This window comes from Gobio gobio (assembly GCF_949357685.1).
Source record: "Gobio gobio genome assembly, chromosome: 24".
NCBI lineage: Eukaryota > Metazoa > Chordata > Actinopteri > Cypriniformes > Gobionidae > Gobio > Gobio gobio.
Window position 1 is genome coordinate 33811771 of NC_137120.1, and position 27186 is coordinate 33838956.

The 27186-nt window shown below is 42.0% G+C and overlaps 1 protein-coding gene across 1 annotated transcript in view; it reads left to right on the forward strand.

The window, feature by feature from the left end:
• ncanb (neurocan b) overlaps positions 1-27186 on the forward strand; it is a gene marked incomplete at both ends in the record, with an annotated part of 135038 nt that overhangs the window by 50044 nt on the left and 57808 nt on the right. The window contains one exon of the mRNA XM_079807022.1: positions 25684-25797. Within this exon, the coding sequence (XP_079663148.1) occupies positions 25684-25797 (114 nt within the window). The remainder of the gene's footprint in view (positions 1-25683; positions 25798-27186) is intronic.

Genomic DNA, 27186 nt, shown 5'->3' on the forward strand with positions numbered 1-27186 from the left:
TACCCAAGAAAGGCGGCGGGTTACGACCGATCTTGGACCTGCGATTCCTGAACCGGTCCCTTCACAGGCTGCCGTTCACAATGTTAACGCAGAAGCGTATCTTTAGGTGCATCCGTCCCCGAGATTGGTTTGCAGCGATCGACCTGAAGGACGCGTACTTTCATGTCTCGATTCTCCCTCGACACCGGCCCTTTCTGCGCTTCGCGTTCGAGGGACGGGCATATCAGTACTGCGTCTTACCCTTCGGCCTGTCCCTGTCGCCCCGCGTCTTTACGAAGGTTGCGGAGGCGGCCATTGCTCCCATGAGAGAGCATGGTGTTCGCATCCTCAACTACCTCGACGACTGGCTGATTCTTGCCCAGTCGCGGGAGCAGTTGTGCGAACACAGGGACAAGGTGCTCAGTCACCTCAGCCAGTTGGGACTTCGGGTCAACTGGGAGAAGAGCAAACTCTGTCCCACACAGAGGATCTCTTTTTTCGGTATGGAGATAGACTCGGTCGCCATGACAGCGCGCCTCACCGAGGAGCGCGTCCAGTCAGTGTTGAACTGCTTGAATTCGTTCAAAGGCAGGACAGCGATACCACTGAAACATTTTCAGAGGCTCCTGGGGCATATGGCATCCGCAGCCGCAGTAACGCCGCTCGGATTGCTTCATATGAGACCGCTTCAACGCTGGCTACACGATCGAGTCCCGAGATGGGCGTGGCACAGCGGTTCCCTCCGCGTCCAAGTGACTCCGAGGTTCCGCCAAACCTTCGGCCCGTGGTCGGACCCTCTGTTTCTCCGGGCGGGAGTCCCCCTAGAACAAGTGTCCAGGCACTCCGTTGTCTCCACGGATGCCTCATCCACGGGTTGGGGTGCCACGTACAACGGGCTTTCAGTTTCGGGTCTGTGGACGGGGCCTCAACTGCAATGGCATATCAATTGCCTCGAGTTGTTAGCAGTTCGTCTTGCACTCAGCCGCTTCAAAGTGCCGCTCAGAGGCAAGCACGTTCTGGTCCGGACGGACAACACTGCGGCCGTAGCGTACATCAACAAACAGGGTGGTCTACGCTCCCGTCGCATGTCGCAACTCGCCCGCCATCTCCTCTTATGGAGTCAGAAGCATCTGAGGTCGCTTCGTGCCGTTCACATTCCGGGCCTGCTCAATCGTGCGGCCGACAAGCTGTCATGTCAGCAGGTGCTTCCGGGAGAATGGCGACTCCATCCCCAGGCGGTCCAGCTAATCTGGAGTCGTTTCGGGGCCACACAGGTAGACCTGTTTGCCTCCCCAGAGACGACCCACTGTCAGTGGTTTTATTCCTTGACCGAGGGGACCCTCGGGTCGGATGCCCTGGCCCACAGCTGGCCCCGGGAAGAACGCAAGTATGCGTTTCCCCCAGTGAGCCTTCTTGCGAAGACACTGTGCAAAGTCAGGGAGGACGAGGAGCAGGTCCTGTTGGTCGCTCCGTATTGGCCCAACCGGACTTGGTTCCCGGAACTAGTGCTCCTTGCGACAGCACCTCCCTGGCCCATTCCTCTGAGGCAGGACCTCCACCCTATGGCACCCGCGTCCGGACCTCAGGAAACTCCATGTTTGGTCCCTGGACGGGACGCGGAGGTTCTAGGTGACCTACCGCAAGCGGTAGTTGACACCATCACTTCCGCTAGAGCCCCCTCTACGAGGCGCCTCTATGCGTTGAAGTGGAACCTGTTCGTCGATTGGTGCTCTTCCAGCCGAGAAGACCCCCGAAGATGTTCGGTCGCATCTGTGCTTACCTTTCTACAAGATGGGTTGGAGCGAAGGCTGTCTCCCTCCACCCTCAAAGTCTATGTTGCCGCTATCGCCGCTAATCATGAGCTAGTAGATGGAAAATCTCTAGGTAAGCACGATCTGGTCGACAGGTTCCTTAGGGGGGCGAGGAGGTTAAATCCGCCTCGTCCCCCCTCCATACCCTCTTGGGACTTAACTCTGGTGCTAACTGCACTACAGAGAGAACCCTTTGAGCCTCTGCAGTCAGCTGAGTTGAAAATTCTGTCGTTAAAGACAATACTTCAAGATTCAAGATTCAAGAGTTTTATTTGTCACATACACAGTTATATACACAATATACAACTGGCAGTGAAATGTAAACAGGTCCGCTCCATGGACAGTGCAAATAACAGTTACAAGAAATTAAATAGAAATAGAATAAAATTAGAATAAAAAGTATTAACATAAGTAGAATTATAAATAAATCAAGTAAAAGATAAAAATAGGAAATAAGATAAAAATAAAAATATAAAAATTAAAATATAAAAATATAAAAAAATAAGTGGATATGATAAGTGAGATAAACTGTAGACTTAGAAATAAGTGGTTAACATAAATATATATATATGTATATATAAAGAAGTATAATGTGCAAGGTTTATTACAGGTTGTTACGCAGTAACAATAGGAAAGTAAAGTGCAGTGCAATGGCAGTATGTGGATGTTAATGTTTAAACTGGATGTTTATGTGTGTGCGGGGGTGAAGTGAAGTCACGTGACTGAGTTCAGGAGTCTGATGGCCTGGGGGAAGAAACTCCTCCTGAGTCTTTCAGTCTTTGCCATCAGGCTACGGAAGCGCTTACCAGATGGCAGCAGGGTGAAGTGAGAGTTTGCAGGGTGATTAATGTCTCTGATGATTTTAGTAGCTCTACCTCTGCAGCGTTTGGTGTAGATGTCCTGCAGAGACGGGAGAGCTGAGCCTGAGATGCGCTCGGATAAGCGCACCACTCTTTGCAGGGCTTTGGAATCGTGACTGGTGCTGTTCCCGTACCACGCTGTGATGCACTGAGTCAGGACACTTTCTATCGCCCCTCGATAGAAAGTTTTCAGGATGGCTGGTGAAACCCTGAATTTCCTCAGCTGGCGCAGGTGGTACAGTCTTTGCCTGGCTTTTTTCACCTGTGTCTGGATGTGTGTAGTCCAGGTCAGATCCTCGGAGATGTTCACACCCAGGTATTTGAAGCTGCTCACTCTCTCTACCGGTGTCCCGCTGATCATGAGAGGGGAGTATGACCGATGCTGTCTCTTCCTGAAGTCCACAATCAGTTCTTTGGTCTTGTTAACATTCAGAGAGAGACAGTTGTCCTGGCACCATGATGTCAGTTGCTCCACTTCGTCCAAGTATGCCGTCTCATTGTTGTTGGAGATGAGACCCAGGACAACAGTATCATCAGCAAACTTGATGATCGAGGTGGAGCGGTGTGTGGACAAACAGTCATGGGTGTAGAGAGAGTAGAGCAGGGGACTCAGCACACAGCCCTGTGGAGCTCCAACACTCAGGGTGATGGAGGTGGAGGTGAACTGGCCTACTCTCACCGCCTGGGGTCTGCCAGTGAGGAAATCTTCAATCCAGAGGCAGAGAGAAGAATTCAGGCCTAGATCCAGGAGTTTGTGTGTTAGCTTAATGGGAACTATGGTGTTAAAGGCTGAGCTATAGTCAATAAATAGCAGCCTGACATAGTTCCCACTTTTGCTGTCGATGTGAGTGAGGCAGGAGTGAAGGACGTGAGAGATGGCATCTTCAGTCGATCTATTGGGACGATAGGCAAACTGAAGAGGGTCCAAAGTGTCAGGAATGGAGGAGCAAATGTTGTTTTTAATGAGTCTCTCAAAGACCTTCATGACTAAAGATGTGAGAGCCACTGGACGATAGTCATTTAGGCAAGAGGGTTTACTGATCTTAGGTACAGGGATGATGGAGGATCGTTTGAAGGAGGTGGGGACAACAGATGTAGCAAGGGACTCGTTAAATATGGATGTAAAGAGCCCTGCGAGCTGATCAGCACAGGACCGCAGAACACGACCAGAAATACCATCCGGCCCAGCAGCTTCCTGACATCCACACGTTTGAGTGCCCTCCGAACCTCGTCCTCCGAGACAGAGATCACATGACCGTTGCTGCTCTGAGGGACTCTCTCTGACGCGTCACTCGCCGGAGTCGCGCTGCCGCGATTACCATCAAAGCGAGCGTAGAAAGAGTTTAGCTCGTTCACCAGCAACGGATCAGCTCTCACCTCTGCAGAGGATTTAGTTCCAAAAGCACAGATGGTCCTCAGTCCCTGCCACATCCGCCGGGAGTCGTTGAGTTGGAAATGAGATTCCACTCGGTCTTTATAGCGGAGTTTTGCGGCTTTAACGGCGCGCCGGAGGGCGTAACATGAAGCTTTGTACTCCCTCATATCCCCCGTTTGGAGACCGGCATTGTACGCGATAGTGCGCGTGTTAACTGCAGTGCGGATTGAACTGTCCACCCACGGTTTCTGATTAGGGAAGGACGTTATAGTTATTGTTTGTGTGGCTTGCTCTGTCAGTGTGTTGATAAAGCAGAGCGCCACTTCTGTGAACTCGCTGACGTCTTCAGAACTCGCGCGGAACATGTCCCAGTCGACGTCATCAAGAGCTGCCTGTAGCGTGATCTCTGAATGGGATGACCAGCGTTTGACTTCCCTCCTCACCGGGGGCTCTTGAACGAGCCTTTGTTTATATTCCGGTGTGAGGAAAATGGCGGCATGGTCCGATTTGCCAAAAGCTGGCTGTGAACGAGCTTTGTAGGCGTTCTTAAACGGAGAGTAGCAATGATCCAGTGTGTTTGCTCCTCGTGTGGGACAGGAGACATGCTGGTGAAAGTTTGGCAATACTTTCTTTAGGTTAGCTTTGTTAAAATCACCCGCGACGATGAAAGCAGCGTCGGGGTGTTTGTTTATGAAGCCGCTGGTCACATCATGGAGGGCAGATAAAGCCAGCCCCGTGTCTGCCTGTGGTGGAATATAAACGGCAGTGGCGATGACCGAGGAAAACTCCCTCGGCAGGTAGAAAGGCCGGCACATGAGAGTTAAATGTTCCAAGTGAGGCGAGCAGGATCGCGAAAGAATGGAGATGTTCCTAGGATCGCACCATTTCTTGTTTATCATGAAACACACTCCACCGCCTTTAGATTTCCCGGCCTCGGCTGTTCTGTCCATCCGAAAAACAGAGAAGTTCTCGGACGGCGTCACGGCTGTATCCGGGACCGCTGGCGTGAGCCATGTTTCGGACAGACAATAGATGTTGCAGTCTCTCATGTCCCGTTGAAAACTTATCCTGGCTCTAAGATCGTCCATCTTATTCTCCAAGGATTGGACATTTGCGAGCAAAATGCTCGGGAGAGGAGGACTGAATGCTCTTTTTCTCAGTCTGTTGCGGATCCCAGCGCGTTTCCCGCGGTGTTTTTTGAATCTTCGCCGTTGACTCAAGTGGCCATTGTTCAACTCGCGTCCCGGCGAATATCAGATGGAAGATTGGAGAAAGTGTCCTGAAACAGGTCAGTGTAGCGGTAACCAATTTCCAGAAGTGTTTTGCTGTCGTAACAGATCAAAGCAGATGATCCGTTGGAAAAAATAGAGAGTAAAAGAGAGTAGAATAATAAATAAAAGCAAAGTCTTAGCGGAGCGACCTGAACGGCGACCGAGCACGGCGGCGCCATCTTAAATTTTTCTGACTGCGTTGGCCTCCATCAAGAGGGTAGGGGACCTGCAGGCATTTTCGGTCGACGAATCGTGCCTGGAATTCGGGCCCGGTAACTCTCATGTGATCATGAGACCCCGGCCTGGATATGTGCCCAAGGTTCCCACTACTCCCTTCCGGGACCAAGTGGTGAGCCTGCAAGCGCTGCCTTCGGAGGAGGCAGACCCAGCCCTAGCTTTTCTCTGTCCCGTCCGTGCTCTCCGGATTTACGTGGACAGAACGCAAAGCTTCAGGACCTCAGAGCAACTCTTCGTCTGTTACGGAGGACAGCAGAAGGGAAAGGCTGTCTCCAAGCAGAGGATGGCCCACTGGATAGTGGATGCCATCGTCTGGGCTTATCAGTCCCAAGACGTGCCCTGCCCGCTCGGGTTAAGAGCCCACTCCACTAGGGGTGTTGCCTCTTCCTGGGCGCTGGCTCGTGGCGCCTCGCTGACAGATATTTGTAGAGCTGCGGGCTGGGCGACACCTAACACGTTCGCTAGATTCTATAGCCTCCGTGTAGAGCCGGTTTCTTCCTGTGTGCTCACTTCCCATAGTCAGTAACACCGAAGTGCCCGTTCTAGTGTCGGCTTGCTGCGCCATTCCCTCCCCTATGGTAGACGGATGCGTGCGCTTATTTTGCTCCAGTCGAGCTCCCCGGAACGGCGAACCCTGTTGAGTCCTCCGCAACCCGCGGCAGTCGGACGTGGCGGAGCGTTCGACGCCAGGTCTAACACTCGTATGCATTGGTGGAACTTGTGTTAGGCTGGGTTCCATATGTAGTGACCCCCACAGCGGTCCAATATGTGTATTCTTCCACGGTACGGCTCCCTACGGCGAGCCAGTGTCTTTCCCTTTGCAGAGTTCCCTCTGCCATCCCAGGTACGTGTTGTCTCCCTCCTAATTGGCCGGGGCCACCCCTGGGACTTCCGTATGTTGTGCTGCCCACGGCCAGCCCATACGTGTATTCTCCACATGGTAACTCCCTCTGGGCATGATGTGGCTTCCGCAGCTGCCTTCACAGGCACGCTTTCCCAGCGTTATCCAATACAGTCAGCTGAGTGGGTCTTGCGGAACAGCAGCTTTGACTCTCCCTGCGTGAACTTTCCCGCCCGCATCAGATCGGGGTCTGAGGGGCTCATCGCTGGGCGCTGGAAGTGGTAGTAACTATGGCGTTTTCCATAAGGATCCCAATTCGTCGGTACGTCCGACGTACGTCGAATGTGACCGACTGAATGGAAACGTCTCGGTTACGTATGGTAACCCTCGTTCCCTGAAGGAGGGAACGGAGACGTACGTCCCGTCGCCACAGTTGCTGTACCATCACTGCAGGTTGAGCCACTACGTTTGGCTCCTCAGTGAAAAACAGCGTGCATTCGCTCTCGCTTCCTGTTTATACCCGCAGTTCGGGGCGGAGCGCGAGATGCAAATCTCGCACGCCAATTGTTCATTGGCCGGTTCTAGATAGCTCGAAGCTGATAGGGGCTCCCAGAAGTGATCCCAATTCGTCGGTACGTCCGACGTACGTCTCCGTTCCCTCCTTCAGGGAACGAGGGTTACCATACGTAACCGAGACGTTTTCTGTAGAGTAACAGTAGCTCAGTTATTTCACAACAGTGTTGCTTTTCCAATAATGATCACTAGTGATTCATTCCAGTAAATTGCTTCAGTTTGCATAAACTAACTAAATTTTTATAAAAAGTTGCCAGCCATGGCCACGTTTTATTCTAGCTTCATGCATTCCTTTTTGATCAACACTTGAATGTGGGGATGTTTTGTAAAAAAAGCTATATTTTTAGGAAAAAGCTGAAATTGTATTTTTGTCTAAGACTACATCCAGATCGGATTCAGAATGATGATCAAAACATACGTAACAGAGGCCAGCTAGTAGTTGCTGTGCGAGTAAACCTCACTCCTCTCATCTCAAGAGATGCTCTAGCGACTGATGATGGGGGTTGCAGCCTTTAGCCTCCTTGTTAGAGCATCCAACTCTCATGCGGGCAGACCCGGGTTCGAGCCCTGCTCTGAGCTGGCGGTTCGAACAGGAGGGGTTACATTGGGGCCATGACCCGGATGGGGGTGAATTTTGATGGGGGTGAATTTTAGGGGGGGGTGAGTGTAACGGAGGCCAACTAGTAGTTGCTGTGTGAATAAACCTCACTCCTCTCATCTCAAGAGACGCTCTAGCGACTGATACTAGAGGTTGCAGCCTTTAGCCTCCTTGTTAGAGCGTCCGACTCTCATGCTGGCGGACCCGGGTTCGAGCCCACACAGTCCTATACCTTGTCCTGGGTCGACATTTCATTCAGTAATTTATATGCTGCTTAATGTTGATGATCGCATTATTTTACATATGCTGCTTATATGATATCGCTTGTTTCTGCTTCTTCTTCGCATTTCTTTTGATCAGGAGATTCAGTACTCTTTCAGATGATGTGTAATAACGCCCCCTACCGAATGACAGTTAAAACATGGAAAGCCGGACATTTACGTGTCTCACAAATGATGCAAATGTACATCAATGGCGGGGGAAGCGTTAGCCAATTAAAAAAAAAACTAGTTGCTTTTATTGTTTTAGCTTGACATGCTAAAGTTTCCAATATTGTTATCACAGTTTAGAAGCAAAAATTTGCATCTTTATTACAGATTCTTCGATTTGATTCAGATTGACAAGCCATCAATTTGATTAGACTCATCCCACCAATATTTTGGTGAACAACTGAACTTTCAAACGAATTGCGCCAGTTTTGCTAACTCCTGCAAACTCTCATTGCTTTTCTACAGCAAATGCTGAGTGCTATCAGGGTTCGTTCCATTGCGGCGCAAGTTATATCATCCCATCGGTGGTAAACGGCAACCACAGCCTTCCTCAGCTTCATTCTTCCAGCAGCATTAAATCACTGCTTGCTCTGTGCCAGTAGATTGCTGTGGTCCACAGGGATGCAGAGTTATCTGTGTTGCGGTAGAAATAGGCCTCGGCTTCCCAAGGTGCACACTCAGCTTACCTCCACTGTAATTGCAACCTCGCATTCAGTGAATGAGCTCTGGTGATTTGACCTCTGAGGCTCAGAGGATGTTGTCACGTATAAACGTCGTTGTGTTTTGAAATTTAGTTCTAAACTAATTTAGCGTTGTGAAAATCTGTAATTTGCCTCAGATTGATGTGTTTGTGCTTTTTCTTGCATTTGCAGAGCACTTGTTTGAATTGACTAATTGGAGCATTTAATTTACTTAATGATGCACCACCCACAGCGGTTTTATTCACAGCTAGTTACTGTGCAGCGTTTCAGTAAAATCGGGACAGCTCAAAGAAAATCTGGAATAATGTGGATTTCCAAGTATTGGTTGATTTATGTGCAACCGAGTGTATTTTCCATAATTCCTATAAAACGTAAAAGCTGTATGGTTATATCAAGCTCCAAACATAGATATAAATATAGCTGCGAGCAGCAGTTAACAGAGTTCAATCACTTTAAGGCCTTTAAGCACTTGCGTAAAAATATATGTTTTATTTAGCGAGCAAGACTTGTCTTATCTTGACTTATCATAGATGGAAAAGACCACTTTTCCAAATTACCATAGGAAATATATGGCTTTTAATGCTTTTTAACAGTTAAAGCACCACCTATCGTCCAATCTCCATAAAATGTTGCATGCTTGTTTAGAATCATATGTCGCATGTGCTCACCTAATTTCGTGAAGTTCTGAGTTTTCCTTTAGGATTTATAGGCTTTTGGGTATATTTGGCCAAACCCATTTTCTAAATGACCCTGTTATAGCTAACCGAAGGGTAAAGTACAACTTATTTTTCTTTCAGATTGAGCGAAAAACCTAGGACTAGTTTGCAAAATATTGTTTTTTTTACATAATCGCAAATATTTAATGAACGATTTGATTGACAGCAGTGGTTCCTGAGGCAAAGTTGTTCAGTATGAGGAGATCTATCAAGTGATATGAATATTGTGTGGATGTGTGAAACACCATGTGATTACAGAGGGGTAAAACTATTTTGCCCCAATTTCTTTAAAATTCTTACAGACCTCTAGGGCTGAGTTTCGTACCGATCAGCCTCTATTAACCTTGTCTAATAGGAGCTCAAATTTCATTGGCTGATGGCGGCCATGTTTTTTGAGAAATGCCAATGTCCTCATAGACAATCATGGCACCTTGGACAAAGACACTGCATGCCAATTGTCAAGTCAGTGTGGTTATAGCCCTTTCCCTGTTATGGCGCTACTGTAACCGCATGTTTTTTCAAGCGACTACAAAAGGAACTCTTACATGTGTGCCGAGTTTGGTGAAAATATCTCATTCCGTTCACAAATTATAGCCGTTTAAGTAAAAGTGGCTACGCCACCTTCAAACGTTTTGGCAGCCCTAGAGAATGTGAATCGGAATAATTTGATTATTATTGACAATCAGACTCCAGAGAATCTTGCTGCACGAGCCAAGGATTCCAATAAGACACTTGAGCCTACGCCTAAAGGTTTTGGGTTTCACCACTGTAGCCCCCCACGTCAGGCCAATCGGGGCAAGCCTTGATGATGTTGTAGGCGGTGTGAGTACTACTAGCCCTCAAAGTTTCAAGTCTCTATAACTTACGCTTTGGTCTGCCCCAGGGGCGTTTCTAGGATTTTCATTTTAGGGTGGCTCAGCCCTCAGTGAGGGTATGAAAAAAAAATGGTAACACTTTAGTTTAGGGTCCAATTCTCACTATTAACTAGCATCTTATTAGTATGCATATTAGGATATTGGCTGTTTATTATTACATATAAAGCAAATATTAACGCCTTATTCTGCATGTACATATTGTACTTCCCTTAATCATACAATGTAGGCATGTTTATAATCACTGAAATCCCTTGAAATGCTTGCTCCTCCGAGAAAATTTTGATTTCCATGATCTACATATGTGCATTTTAAGATGTTCTGAACACCAAAAAATAGCTTGAAAACCATGTCAGTGGGCAGATATGACTGATAAAGTTTTTCCATTTTGTCAGTGAAGACAGTAAACATATGTTTAACTGATATTTATATGTTTTATGAATCATTTTTGTAGACATGTTAATTTACTGAAGGCTAACAGGAAAGCTAGCCAACTAAATGTATTAAATTAATTCACAATATGCACACATTCATTAGGCCTACTTATCTTATGCCCAATACAGGCTGAAAAAAGCTGAGCTTTTTATTTACTGAATGATAAAAATGTAATTATATTAATTTACAATATGCACACATTCATTAATATTAATCTTATGCCTAATCCTAAGAAAACGGCTTTGTTAATATTTATTTTTTGTTAATTATATTATAAATGACATTACATAGGCCTATTTCAATTTAAAATGGCGAAATTAGACAAAAGTTTATTAATTTGCCTGAATATTTTTGTCATTTGTTTAACATTTCTGACTGTCAAATATGAAACGTTTAGTTTAGCTACATATCTCGCACTTGACGTCGAGTCGTGCTGCTAAGATTTGCGCTCAGCCTCAGCAGCTTCTGTGCGTACAGAAAGCCCGTCAAATATTTTGACATTGACGAGCGGTGACCAATGAGGCTCAGATCAACGCGCACGCCTCTGCTTCTGACGTGCGCTTTGCTCGGCGCCGCTGCGGATTGAAGAACATGCTGAAGACCCCCTTAAAAGGGCCTAGTGACGCCCATGGTCTGCCCGATCACTTTTAGGGGAGAATGCTGATCCTTGGAGACTTTAACAATTACAATAGAGTTTCAGTGCTACACGTTTGAACCCCTAATAAGAGGAAGCAGACAGACAACTTAGAAAAATGTCTACAAAATGTCTTTGTATCGCTCCATATGGCGGTTATAGAAATGGAAGTTTCAGTTTTGTTGGCATGCACAACTAGATGCACCTGCATTTTCCCCCCATGATTAAAGCAACATTTTTTGTAAGATTTAAGTGGTGATTTGAAATATATTATTGAAACACAATCCTGGAGATTTCAGGCTGCTTCCGAAATCGCGTACTATGTGAGTAGGTGCTACATTTGAATTTGAACGAACTTCGCGACCGTTATAAAAAGTACGTTCTATATAGTATGAATGAATGTAGTATGAACGTAATCTAGACGTACTACATCCGCCATGTTGTCATGATCATGTGACCTACCAGCGTCAGTTGCGCCCCTTCACCTCCATTCATAAAACGTCTCCCGTGGCCTCATGGGATAGTAAAGTGTCCATCGTATGCGCACTTCAGAATCTCGCCGGAAGTAGTAGGTCATCCAGGTACAGGTACTCTCCTACTGTTTTTCGAATACTATGAATTCAGACATACTACTCTGTAGGGGTGACCCCGAATAGTCGAAGATTCGATGCATCGATATCCGGAGCCTAATTCGACCACCGATCTCACAGTCGAAATCTTTGCGGGTGTTATGAAACAAGGATCATACCATTTTGGCAATATGGGGGGTGCTCAATGTCTAATTTCACACATAACTACTGGTTTTGTGTAATTATATTAAGTTATATACAGCCTTTAATTATGATGATGCTGTAAAAAAAAAAAAAACGTGAAAAGAAAGAAGCGTTCAGTAAATATTTTTAACGCGCGCGCGCGTGTGTGCGGTGTGTGTGTGTGTGTGTGTGTGTGTGTGTGTGTGTGTGTGTGTGTGTGTGTAAATCCAACCACCCCTGTGACAGATTTTAAGTTTCACTTTCCCTGATCCGTGACAGACGAGGCGCATCTTGGCGGCAGGGATACTTTAACAATGTCTGGAATAAGAAACTCTAAAGTGTGGATGCACTTTGAAATGGTAAAAGATGATCCAAAAAAAGTTAAATGCAAGTTGTGCCAACAGCTCATGTCCTACCACTCATCAACAACAAACATGGCTTTCCACTTAAAACGGGCAAGTTTAAGAGCGCACTGCAGCCGGCCAACGTTAACAAGTTGGTTTTCCTCGCACACAATTCGAAAAGACTCAAACGCACACAAGCAGAGTGAAAGAATGGATTTTTTTCAATCGGGTAGGGTACAAGTGTTTTCAAACATTTCAGCCGTTTCTAATTTTAATTTGCTGTGAACATGTTTAGCTAAAAAAAACTGCCAGTTTAGCGTTTCTTGTTGTTTCGGCAGTTAAAAAGAGAAATTTCACAATTCTGACAAAACTTTCGTTGTTTTAATAATTTATTTATTTCTATTTTATTTATTGATCACTCAGGGTTACTTAATTTAACTGTGGCTTGTGTTTTTTTTATATATATTATGTTCCCCTGCACTTTGGCATTTTGCACACATTTATTATGCTCCGTGACTTGATTCTGACTTTATTTCGTTTTTATTTATTTTTTATTATTAGAAATGTATATTCTGTTCTAATTTAATTCTGTAAATTAATGATTTTTATTGTTTTTCGTTGTCTCGATGTAGCGCTGCACTGAAAGTATGCTGGCACAGCAATTTTGCCGATAATTTCGCAAAATGTGAAATGCAAATCCTGTGTGCAGTCGGTGTGTTCTTTTCCTCTCTATAGGCAGGTTTTTTTTTTTTGGTTTATTTATCAAAATGTGCTTTTATATATTTGTGTGATGTTCTGTATTTCGATCGCGGCTTTAAAATATTATGAGAAAACATTTTACGAATGTTTATCCACCACATTACCTTTTATTTAAACCTAAAAAAGAAAGCCATTGTCAGTTCGTCTGTCAGTTGGGAGGCAGTTTTGGTCGCTTTATTAAAAAGTGTTGCTGTGTGGAGTGTGTAAAATAAAATACAAATAGTTGTACCAGCCTGCTGACTGTCGTGCCCCTCCCAACCCATTCACACACACATAGATGATCCAACACGATCTCATGACAATGCGTATCAATAGTACAAGTGTGCAATCTCATATACGCCAAAAGGAGTTTTGGCGTGCATATGCTACGCAGTTTTTCGCGTGCATATGATACGCATTTTATGGCTTGTATATGACACGCTTTTGGGTAGGGTGAGGGTAGGGGTGGGGGTTCACACTTATAATACGCCATAAAGTGCGTATCATATGAACGCGAAAAACGCCGTACCATGCACGCCAAAACTCATTTTGCCGTATACATTCCACGAGATTGCACACTCGTATTATTTTATGCATTTTCGTGAGATCGGGCTCGATGATTCGACTATCGGTCGACTATAGAAAGATTCGACAATTCTGATTCGAATATGAAAATCATTAGTCGGGGACACCCCTACTACTCTGTTGTCGTACTGTTTTTCACATACTATATAGAAGAGAAGTTTTCGATTTCGGACGCAGCTTCAGTCTTTCCTACATAGAAAACAGGTAGGCCACTTAAATGGGAGGGAATGTGAAAGATCAGGGGGTGTTATCAAAATGTCACCCCGTGGAAACGTGATTCAGTATAAGCATTCGCTGAAATTCTCATAACACTTTATTCCTTCAGAGAGATTTGTTTGTGCAGGCCAGCCACTATAATTATCTATCTATTGTTTTCAAGTGTGAAGATCTCAGAGGGATTTGATTGGATCTTACTGCGGTGAAGTCTTCAAGTATTTCTTCCTTAACAAGGGCCTCAGTGTAGCATCATAAACAGCTTGTTTATGAGAGAATGGAGAATGTACACTTAAGAGTCGAGGCGGTGAAGTACTGTATTAGTATTTTATTTTCCTAGAGACTGTCCCTTATGACCATGGACTGTGTTTTTGAGATTTAGCAGCTGAGATCACAGTTTAATGGGACGGCAGCTGTTTTTCTAACTTGCAATTTCTACAAGAAAAAAGTTTTGTTATCTTTGTTTCAGAGTAGCTGTTTGGTTCAATACATAGTAATTGATTGAAGTGATTCATAGGTTTGACACCCATTTGTGAGGTTTTTTTAAAACTTACTTAGACCCTGTCCACACGAACACAGGTATTTTCAAAACCGCAGCTTTTTCTTTGCAGTTTGGCCGTTCGTCCATGCACAAACGCAGTATCCGGACGCTGAAAACCAACTTTTTTGAAAACTTGAAGAATTTTAGAAACTCCAGTTGCAGTGTTGTCATTTGGACAGTGAAACCAAACCGGCAATAAAACATTTTCCAGGTTTCTGATTGGCCAACATCGCTTTACAGTTAGGGTTATGCCTCCTGTTGGTTTGGCATGCTCTTGACATCGCTTCATAGTGTGTTTTGCGCATTCATGTGGACGTGATCAGTTTATAAAAATACCCGTGTACGTGTGGACTAGGCCTTAAAAAGTAATGCGATTCAGATGCTTCTAGTTGCTGCAATTTAGGCACTTGATGCATCAATGCTCTTTTGTAATAAAGCGTTTATCATGACAAATGGACTGTTATCCACTTACATTGTTTGTAGTGTTGATAGTCTGAGCAGTCGTTTCCATCTCTGGATGAGCTCCGTTCAGGGTCCGCTGAGACCACAAACAGCGCATGGACTGTAGTAAGAAAGTCAGGGAGAAATAGAAAGAGACGGAATTGGGGAAGAAGGAACTATTTTAAGCTCGCTGTGTAATTAATCATAAGCCAACCGCACGAAACAGAAAAGGCTTTTAACTGCTATTGCTCTCATCCCATTGTTTTTTTTTTTTTGCTGTTTAACCATCTTCCAGCTCACTCATTCACTACATTAGCTACTCTTTTGTTTGCTCATTCACAATGTAAAAAGACATTTTACTATTTATTCAGTCACTTCATGCGTCATTGATCAGATCGCTATTCCATTTATTTATACCTGCAAAATGGATATAAATCCAATCTACTATTCCAAACATAATTTCCATGATGATGCTAAAGGCCGTGAATTAAAAAAAAAAATTCTATTATTATTATTTTTTATGTTTTATTTTATGTTTTATTTTATTTTATTATTTTATTTTATTGTTGTTATTATAATTATTATTTTTATTTAGAATTTTATTTTCACTTGTCACTTTTTATCACATTTTATTTTCATTATTTTTTAAATTGTAATTTTTTTTATTATTTTTTTCACTTTTAATTAATATTTTTCATAATTTTCATTGTCTCTTTTTATTGACAGAAACATTTTATTAATTATTTATAATAATTATTATTAGGGGTTCAAGCATGAAATGCTGAAACCCTATTGTAATTGTAAGGATTCGTAAAACGCATCGTGCAGGCCAAACCGTAAGGCCTAGAGACATGAAACCTGGCCAGATGGTAGGCCTCAGTTTGGGGACAACCTATCAGAGTATGACCCCGAATGGCCCATAGGTGGCGCTACAGCAACCAAAAGTTCAAAATTGCTCATAACTCTTAGACTGTTTGTCCCAGGATCAAGTGTCTTATATCGTTGGAATCCTTGGCTCAAGGCAGACAAAATGGCTATCTCCGATTTGGATGTAGGCAGGGAAAATTTTCTGCTATGTCGAATTTTGTCCAAAACCTACTTTTGCGAACTAGTCCCTGGTTTTTCGCCCGATCGGAACCGAACCAGTCTAGGACAATTCTCTGGACTCTCTCGATCAATAATTATCAAAAAAAAGTTGAACTTTGGAATTTGGGTGGCTGTAACAGGGTCATTTAGAAAAGGGGCGTGGCAAAATACACTAAAAAGCCTATACATCCCAAATGAAAACTCAGAACTTCACCAAAATTGATGAGCATATGTGTCAGAACATGGTGAGGAAGCATGCAGAGTTTCATGGAGATCGGACCATAGGTGGCGCTATAACTGGCAAAAAGCCTTCATTCTTATTAGGGGTTCAAGCATGAAATGCTGAAACCCTATTGTAATTGTAAGGATTCGTAAAACGCATCGTGCAGGCCAAACCGTAAGGCCTAGAGACATGAAACCTGGCCAGATGGTAGGCCTCAGTTTGGGGACAACCTATCAGAGTATGACCCCGAATGGCCCATAGGTGGCGCTACAGCAACCAAAAGTTCAAAATTGCTCATAACTCTTAGACCGATTGTCCCAGGACCAGGATCCCAGGACCCTTCAGGCGCCAATTTCGAGTAAATTGCATTTTTTTGAAAAACCTATTTTTGCAAACTTCTCCTAGGTTTTTGGCTTGATTGGAACCAAACCACTGCAAGACTATTCTCTGGAGTCTGACAATCAATAATCACCCAAAAAATTCAAAATTTAAATTAACGGTCGATAAGGGGAACCAAAATCTTTGATGGCACCAGGGCCATTTTTACTAAAATGGTTATAAATTGTGAACGGAAAGAGATTTTTTTGCTAAACTTGGCATACATCTTCGTGAGCTCAATCTGAGATCACTTGAAAAAAATCGCAACGATTGGCCACTAGGTGGCACTATAAAACGGTTATAACTTGTGAACGGAAAGAGATATTTTTGCAAAACTTGGGACACATGTTCATGAGCTCATTCTGAGGTCACGTGAAAAAAAATCATGACAATTGGCCACTTGTTGGCGCTATAAAATGGTTATAACTTGTGAACGGAAAGAGATATTTTCGCTAAACTTGGGACACATGTTCATAAACTCAATCTGAATTGACATGAAAAAAATCGTGACAATTGGCAACTTGGTGGCACTATAACAGTGGAAAAAATCATGAAAATAGCTATAAGCAGGGCTTAATTTGAGCCGGAACACGCCGGAACATGTTCCGGCACCTCCGATGTTGGATCCGGAACCTTTTTTATTGAATCCGGCACCTCAAATGTCACTATTCAAATTAATCGTCTAAAAAAAATAAAAAATACTATTTGTGTAGTGTTCAATGTTATTGGTTGTGTTCGTATTTATTCCCTATGAAAGTTCCATACATTTTTTTGTTTTTTTATGGAAGGGGAGGGGAGAGGGACGACGAAAGGTGAAGCACTTAAAGTGACACATGCTATTCGCGCTTGTTGTCGAGCCTTGAGATCGCTGTTAGAAAAATGCACTGGACACGAGGTGTAGAGAAAGAAGCAGAATCGAGGCCGGGGGCACTATCGATGCTGTATGGGCCGTTCTGGATAAATAGGATAACGACCTGATGTGTTTGTGTTGATTATTGGTGCATCATTAAAATAGCCTACTATATAGTTTTATATGAAATGTATCTACTATATGAAATTTCATTGTGTTTATTTAAGTCCCACAATAGCCTGTTGCTGTTTATCTGGATGGAGTGTTTTTCTTCTTTTTTTTCTTGGTTAATTTAATATTCCGAAAAATAACTGCTTGTGAAAACAATTCATGCAGTGTATTTTTTTACATTTCGCACCCGTGCAGTGCATGTTCTGAAATAAAAATAAAAATTGCCTTGAATAGGCTATAGGCGGCCTTGTTTGTTTTGCGGTCTATTGACGCAATGCTCTTCTGATGCGAGCCGCGAGAAATCCCTGGTCTGTTGTAGAAAGGATACCATCCAATGCAACAAATATATTTAATGGCTAATGTATGCATAGGCCTATGCTGAGTTTAATTTATTTATGATTAGATGCGCTGCAGTTCACGCGCAATGCAACTGAACGCGGCGCACCGGTGCCTCCATTTCACGGTTATTATATTGTCTGTTATATTTGCTTTTTATTTATTAAATACAAGCAATTAGTTAATGCAACATTTACTAAAATTAATATACAATTTATACAAAACGAAATTCGTTTCAAAGAAAGGCTTTTTCTACAAAGCAAAATTTAATGAAAGTGGGAAAAAAATAATGTCACCCGAATACATATATATATATTTAAAATATAGGCCTATATTTTATTTATATATGATGCTCGTTATCGGTAGTGATATTGTTTATTATTGCAAATGTTTTTAATTTGTTTAATAAATCTAATAATTCTGACTGGGCATATCACTATAGTCATAACTTTTATTTCTATCTCAAATGATTTTTAATAACTTGGCTGAGAAAAAAAATGATAGGGGGTACGTTATTGAAAAAAGATTGAGAAGCACTGCTATAGGCAGTGTAAAAAATGTTTTGTTCCGTTACCTCCAACCTGCGTTTTGAGTCGCCGGATCCACCCCCCCTCTGCGCTCCGGGACCTCCCACTTTACAAATTAAGCACTGGCTATAAGCGCACCCAACCGTTAGTCTACTGAAAATTGGCATGCAGTGTCTTTGTCCAGGGTGCCATGATAGTCTATGAGAACATTGGTGTATCTAAAAAAAAACCAGTATACGTCATTGGCACAATGCCTTGAAGGAGCCTGAGAAGTTTCAAGCCCGTGTTATTTTCACAGGAGTGACCTCCTAAGAATCTTTGCCGAGTTCAACAATACCAAACATGCCAGGTTTCGCCTTATGGTTTTAAGTGTCATTTAGAGCTTTAAAAAATTGTGGTTATCTTCAAAGCCGTTAGTCTGATCGAGACAACAACAAAAAAACAAAGGAAATTTGAAAACATAGGTAAATAGCTAAACAATATTGCCAAAATGTTAAAATTATGATAGGAACTGACAAAAAAATTAATTAAATCCAATCAATTTCACCCATGGATCATTTTGATGCTCTCACATGTTTGAAACGAACAATGATGGATTGTGATGAAATTTGTTTTGAATTGGGACTGGCGAATCCCCGTCCATACTGTCAATGACCGTTTTCGCAAAGACCCGCCCACTTTAGTTACTGTTGCTATGTCTGACAAGCGACGCCACTCTCACACCACACCAAGTTCTCACGCAGTGAAAAATACATTGCGGATCAGAGAAAAGACTGCGTGCTGACAGACAAGTACTTTTGATATGAAACAAAGTCTCACCTTTCAAATGTAGTCATTTTTTAGAGACATTTAAACAATAAATACCATTTTGTGACTCTTTAATGTGTCTGATAGATCACTGTAGACTCGAGGCTCAGTTAAAGCTGCTTGTGAACCGATCATCTCTTCCTTCTAGTTAATCTATATAATTAAAATAAACATGAATGAACATAAAAGGAATGTTGTTTTAGTGCTAAGACGTCAGTACACTTTGTTTTTCAAATTTAAATCCTCCTATGTTAATCTACTAACTCTCCTGACTGCTTTGTTGGACAAAATGGCAGATTATGATTAGTCAGATCACCTGTCAATCAAACTCCCTGCGAAGGGTCAATTGAGAATGCCCGTGCGCACAATCCTGATCTAATCGACAACTTTGCAGTTGCACATAGTAAAGCCCGGAAAATCCCGATATAATTTAAGAGAGCATCTTTTTCATGTATTTGGACCTAGGCCTAACAATGTGTTATGGTGCGCTGTCACCAGTGGGTTTTTTTGTTGTTGTTTTTTGGTGAGCGTAGGCTCCTCCTGATTTTGTTAGTCATCTCATCTCTTATATGCTGTGTATGATCATATCCTGTCCTATTCATGGTAGACTACTCACGGACATTGCGTCATCAAGGGGCCCGCCTTGATAATCCTACTTAAGGGCCCGGTGTTGGCTCGTTATGCCACTGAATATAATTGTCTAAACTCCTAATCAAAATTACATATTTACAACAAATTTGACACATATATATGGGCACACTTTGAGTACTACTAATAAAAGTGGTGGAGATCAGGCAAGACTATAAGAAGACTCAGGCAAAACGTTCTATAACTGTAAAAACGCTTTAAAACCATATTTTTCCTATGGTAAACTGCCTGTATAGGCTGTAAATTGACTTTTTCATCTATTACGGCAGTTGTTAAATGCTTGCTAAATAAAACTTAATGTCTTTTGATGCTTGTGTGCTTCAAGGCCTTAAAGGCCTTAACTGCTTGAACCCCGATAAATGCTGCTTGCAGCTTTAATTTTAATTATAATCATTTTGACACTATATTTATTACATGTTTATTATATTTTTTATTATAATTATTTTTTTAATTGTAATTTTATTTTTTTCTCTTTTAATTAATGTTTTTCATAATTTTCATTGTCACTTTTTATTGACAGAAAGTAATTTTAATAATTATTAATATTTGATTGTATATTATTATTATTTAAATTATAATATTTTTTTACTATTTTTAATTTAAATAAAAAAACGAATTTTAAATAATTACATTTTTTTTAAATAATTTTCATTGTCACTTTTATTGACAGAAACAGTCATTTTAATAATTATTAATATTTATAATAATTATTTCAATTATAATATTTAAATTTTTTACTATTTTTATTTTATTTAAATTAAAAAAACCTTTTTAAATAATTGTAATATTTTATCGTTTTCGTTGTCACTTTCTATTGACCGAAACAGTACCAAAATGAAAGAGGGTGGAAATTCATGCGTATTGATTGATCGTATAACTATCTACACTTGCAAAATGGATCTTAGTTCTCTATTCATTTTTATAATAATGGATATTTCCAGTCCTTGATTATGATTGGTTGAGCCACCCGCGTTCGAACCTGTGACCACATTACATCAGTATTACTGTGCCACAGTATATACACATTTAACTTCCATGTTTGCTGAACAGCAACATTTTCCCTTGAGCGCTTTCTTCATCCTATTTTGACTTGTCCATGATTACTTGATCAATTGTGCATTGCGAAACTCCTAAATTTCCCATGCTGTAATTCCATTTGGGAAAGCTTACATCTGTGGCCTGAATATCCCGATGCATTTACGCCTCAAACCACCTTCTGAGGTATTTCCACATGATCCACAGCTTTGGGAGCCAATCTCCGTCGGGACTAGCGATCTGTGCAGGAAATGGCCTACGTCGTGACTAATTGTTTGGGACCTGAATGTCTTTTTCCCCTGCACCGTTCTCAGCTTAGCAACAAGAGCTCTCCATCCTCTCAGAAAACGATCCGTTTGACGGGATTTGGGATGCAAAAGCTCTGGAGTGGGCGCTGAAGAGTTCATTTCATCGTGATGATGACGAGGAGTCCTTGAACTCTGTCGCTCTCATAGAGTTGTGTGCAAGAGGAGGCTCTGGTCCGGGCGGCATTCATTAAAATTGGTCAATGCTGATCTTTATGTCATCGTGCTCCTCTCAGAGAATTCACAATAGCCCAGCTGCCTCTCTCTGAGCCGAGCCGGCTTTGACAGCTCATGAGAGAGCGGGGGAATGTTTATCTGCTCCCTTTTGCTGTGAAGCAGCAGTCACTCATATGTCGTATACTTGTCAATCTCAGCCATGCAACTGGGGGTTTCTGCTGTCTGTTGTCTTCGGACTAAAAGAACAATCGACTCCATAATGCAACATATATTGTTTCTAACTTATGACTTTCAAATTTTGTCCTTCATGACATTTTTTTGTCAATTGTTTCTCTAAATATGTGGATTTTATATTTAGGGGCCAAGCACCGAAGGTGCGGAGGCACCTGTTGTAATCATTAGATTTAGTATTTGTATTATTCCACCATGGGAAAACCGCTTGTGGGAAAGTTATGAAATTTGGTACACTTATAGAGGACAGTCTCAACTGTCACCATTGCAAATCTGGAGTCTCAACTTATCCCTCTAGCGCCACCAACTGTCCAAAGATGCACTCACGTTTATGCTAATAACTTTTGAACCATAAGGGTTGGAAACAAAATTGTCCTCTGATTCTGTGGCTCAAGCCAATTCAATTGAACCCTGTGATTTAATTTTCTGTAGTGGCAATTATTTTCCCTCCCCCAAATCCAACTTTTTCAAACTCCTCCTAGACGGTTTATACGATTTGCACGAAAATTGAACCAGATCATCTTCAGACAATGTCAACAAAAAGTTATGGAATTCAAGTCGATTCATGTGTTTTCAAATAACGCGCAAACAAATTGTACATAGCGCTTGCAAAAATAGATGATTTATCATATTCGGACCAAACATCACAAGCATGACCTGAGGCTACATGCTGCTTTTCGGCACAGCGCCACCTACTGGTCCAGAGATATGAAAAAATATATATTTTTGCTTATAACTTTTGAATTGTTTGCCCAAAAATCATAAAAGGGATCTCGTTCTATTTGGGGCAGCCTGCCGAGTCAACTGATATCCAAATTTGACATGTCGGCCGATTTTGTTGTAAGATGCTGTATTTTATGAACGCATGAATGTATTGTAACAAAACTTTGTATGGTTCATCGGCTCAATGTCTTGAAAGAGTCTGAGAAGTTTCAGACCAGCACCACCTAGTGGTGCGTAGATACTAGGGGTGCTCCGATTGATCGGCAACCGATCTCGATCGGTCGATAATCGCTTTGGGATGATTGATCGGCGGTCTCCAAAAAGGCCGATCTCATGAACCGATCTCATGCTGACGTCACATAAAACCCGCGCCTGCCCTGAGAGCTGGGGCATGATATGCAGCGACACCGTCTCATTCTCTTTCCAGCGCGGGTAAAATAATTATAATGCTGAAGGTGAGGTACAATTCATATTAAATAACTTACGCAGTCATTTGAAAACGTTCTGTGGGACGTAAGTTCACAAACAGCGCATGAATCACCGCGTGCGCGCGCTCTCTCTCTCTCCCTTTCATAATGCTCAAATGGCTTCACATCAGCGCATCGCATCTGCACTAAAATCGAGCTGCACAGTTGACACAGGATTTGCCACTTTGCACAATCGAGGCAGTGTCGCATCGTCACTAAAGTTTATCATTTGCATTTATTTTTAAGTCTTGCCAGTGTTCAAACCGCTCAGCACTCGCCCACACGGTCTGGAGAGACACACACACACACACACACACAAAGGCCATCTCACAAAAAGCTTGCGAGTACAAATTGCGCTGAAATGGTCAGATACACACAAATGTATGTACTAAATGACCGTCTTGACGAGTATGCACGTAAACCCGTCGTGACTCGCGAGTGAACGTTTTGTGCAACTGCATGTAACCGTATCCATGTTCGCTCTTAAAGTGACAGCTGTCGAATAAACTCTGCTGTCTCTGATATTCTCTTTGTCTTGTGTTGTTTGATGAATCTTTATGACACTCACTGCTTGAATGACTAACTTTTGCAACCTTAAGTGTAAGGATTAATCTAATTTAAGGGAAGACCAATATTAATTTACATTTGATTTCTTATTAAATGTCTTTAGTATTTCTTACCTCAATACTAATGTTAGACCTACCTGAAAAATTGTTTTTAAAAACAAAAATGCACTGCATGATCAAATATTTAGGTGAGATAATAATATACATTTATTATATACATTTATTTGGGAAAGATGGCCTACAGTAGCCTTAAGTTATCTCATTTTCTAAAATAAACACTTGGTGGTTCTTCAAGATCTTGACTCTGTTAATTTAGAATTAGTTTCATTTCTACAAATGGTGCAAACTCTGCAAGATTATAGATAAAAGATTGCCATTCCCCTTCCATTCTGTGATCGGCAGTGATCGGCAATCGGCAGATCATGATCTTGGTGATCGGTGATCGGCCCCAAAAATGCTGATCGGAGCATCTCTAGTAGATACGAAGAAAAAAAAACATTTTTGCTTATAACTTCTGAACGGTTTGCCCAAAAAATCATAAAATCAAATTCAGACATAGGTCTTTTTTTATGTGTTCATAAATATAAATGTCTATAACTCCTAAACGAAATGAGATTTTCACCAAATTTTTCACCACACTTATGTATGGGGGCACTCTGAGGACACACATAAAACAGTGGAACTGCGCCATGATTGCGCCATTGGTGGCGCTATGATTAAACAAAACATGAAATTGGCTCTATACAACTCAATGTATTAATGTGAGGTTTCAACCTTTTTGCTTAAAATTGTCTCCAAATGTCTGTTTTTTGCAGTTGGTCTGCTGCTAGCTTCTTTGCGCTTGGCCCAGATAATTGTTGCTTGCAGCTATATTTTAGTTTACATTTAGTCACTTTTCTCAGTGTGAATTTGGCACTAAACCAGTTTAAAAAATGAATAATTTATAATAAAAAGGAAATCGGTGGATGAATGCTCAGCTTCAAATGGCTTTTGATCAGTTTTGATGTCTGCTGTCAACTACCCTTTGAAAAGATCAGCACATGTTGTGTTTTGGAGACTGGTTTGCCAAACCAGGCCCTCTTATTTTATATAATTCTTCACTTATAATGTATCAAAATGCATGTTTGTATTTATCTAATACATAACACATTTATCTGACACATAAAACATTTATTTATATTTAAGTTAAATTTGTTTTGCCTGCTTGTTAGCTTACTTTTGAACAGCATGGCTATGATTGTCCACTATCTAGACCAGCACGGATGATCATAAACCAGCCTGAACCAACATGCGATTTCATGCTGATTTTTCCAGCAGGGTAAACTGAGCTGAACGCTGTCTGTAAATATAATAAATGGAAGACAAATGTTGTAGGTACAGTAGAACACGACCGCAAACCTTGACTTTAATCGGATTTCATACTTTGCTCGTGAAGCATCGTGTGCACGTTTTGTTTTCTTAAGGGATTGTGTGCTTCAGAAAAAAAATCTGTTAGGAGAGGGAAATAAAACAAGCTGTCACAACAGACAACAAACATTGTACAGTTAATTTCTGTTGAAGAGCTCCCAAGGCCTGTAACAAAGTAAAACTTGAGAAGATGTGGGAAGTCTAAGGCACACGGCGCGTGTTTTGCGAGACCGTGTTGCGATTTATCTCCCCTGCTGTAAATAATTGCGTGTTTGGAATTATACCGGAGGAGACGTGGTGTGTTTGATGCACTGTCAGATTGCGTCTTGTGGTTGGAAACGGATTATAAAGCAGCACTTAATCAATTTCCACTGCAAGTCGTACGCCGGCGTCCTTGTAAAAGTTCCCCGTCCGTAAGTTGATGTAATTATGACTTAATCTGTGAAATTTTCCATTCATCACCACACCCCAAAACATTTTGCCGTACAGGTTTTTCAAGAGTCGTAGCTCACAGAAATAAAGTGTGTTTATGACCCGAGAACGGTATGGTAATGTGCCATAAAAATAGAGGAAAGTGTGCTCCGCTACTCTAGGCGATGATCGGATAATTTATGAAGGCCGGGGATCATCAGAGGCGGACATGGTGAATCGCATTGTCCTTCCCTGCGGAGCATCTGTCATGATGAACGGGGGATGACATCAAACTTGTGCTAATCTCTCACCTTGTTGAAAGTCATACGCTCAAGCTCCTCTCTGTTTTTTCAGTTGGGAAAGTGGAAGTTTTCTGCTTGTGATTTCATGAATGAGGCCCAAACTTGGGTTGGCTGCATACGCTCTACATTATCTGGAAACATTGAGCCTTGGTTCTCATATGGGAGATTATGGTTCGAATCTGGCTGTAAATCTGTTGTACAATGCTTTAAATGTTTGGCTCTTCTTTGTGTCTTCTCTCTACAGCAGAAGATGATCCTTGTCAGACCAATCCGTGCCTGCATGGTGGGAGCTGTCTGACCGAGGGGGAGGGATACAGTTGCCTTTGCCCTCAGGGCTATTCAGGAGAGAGCTGCGAGATTGGTAAGTGGATTAAGAGAGAGGTCGGGGTCGGGACAAAAGAGGTCAAGGACATTTGAAAGAGCCCAAAGCAGCTCTGGAAGTGCTCTTGAATTTATGCAGAGGGCTAAAATTGGATATAAAACCACTGCAAGCGTGGATTTATTCCTTTGACCCTTGATGCAGAACCAATGAATATGATTATTAGAAAGTCGAAGATTTAAAATGTCTTCCAAAATTTAATTTACCAGTGTCTCGATCAGTTGCTATTTTCTTTTGTTTTTAGTCTTTTCCAAATAGGGGTTATAAAGGAACTGTAAATTATTTGTTTAAAAAAAATAAATAGTAATAATAATTTTGTATGATGATAATAATAGATTTATTATTTGTTTTTTTGTTGGTAAATATAACTTAATATACTTATTTATAATTAGTAGTTGTAGTAGTAATTGTTGTTGTTGCTGGTAATAATTTTAATATTAATTAGTACTTATTTTTTTATATTTGATATAACTCATAATTAGGGGTGTAACGGTTTGTGTATTCGTACCGAACGGTTCACGGGGTGAGTTCCAAATGGAATCAGTATTCCCTATTTGATCATCCCTATGTGAGCAGGACACACGTGTACCGTATGTAGCAGTTTGGAATGCACTTGGCAAAGGGAGCGGCGTAAATTCCTCATTATCTTCAGCTGGGATGTTCCGGTGACAACGCAGCACAGTGTCCGTCAGCAGATCAGGGTTGCCAGATATTCACAACAAAACCCGCCCAATCGCTACTCAAAACTAGCCCAAAACAAGCCCAGTCTCATTTCAGTGGGTTTTTTTTGGTAAAAATCTCTTATGGGGGGTAAAATATATGTCTTTTTGGCAGGGTTTCCTGCTGAAATACGCATTCCCGGTGCTAAATATCACACAATTGGGGTCGCTTCAACCTGCGGACATGTATGAACTTGGCAACACTGCAGCAGATGTCGCAGTTTTATCTGCATCATTTTCTTTTTTTTAGCCTAACTGTTGCAAATAAAAATAAACATTTTTTATTTTAAAATGTTTATAAAAATATGCTTTGTAATACTGTATATAAAAAGTAATATAACTCTTAAAAATATGAATTGTATATTTATTTATGCCGGCGCTGCGTTGTCACAGGAACATCCCAGCTGAAGATAATGAGGAAATTACGCCGCTCCCTTTGCCAAGTGCATTCCAAACTGCTACATACGGCACACGCGTGTCCTGCTCACATAGGGATGATCAAATAGGGAATACTGATTCCATTTGGAACTCACCCCGTGAACCGTTCGGTACGAATACGCGAACCGTTACACCACTACTCATAATAATAAAAATAATAATACACTGATTCTTGAGATAAGGGACAAAACATGTCCCAAACACAAAAGCCCTA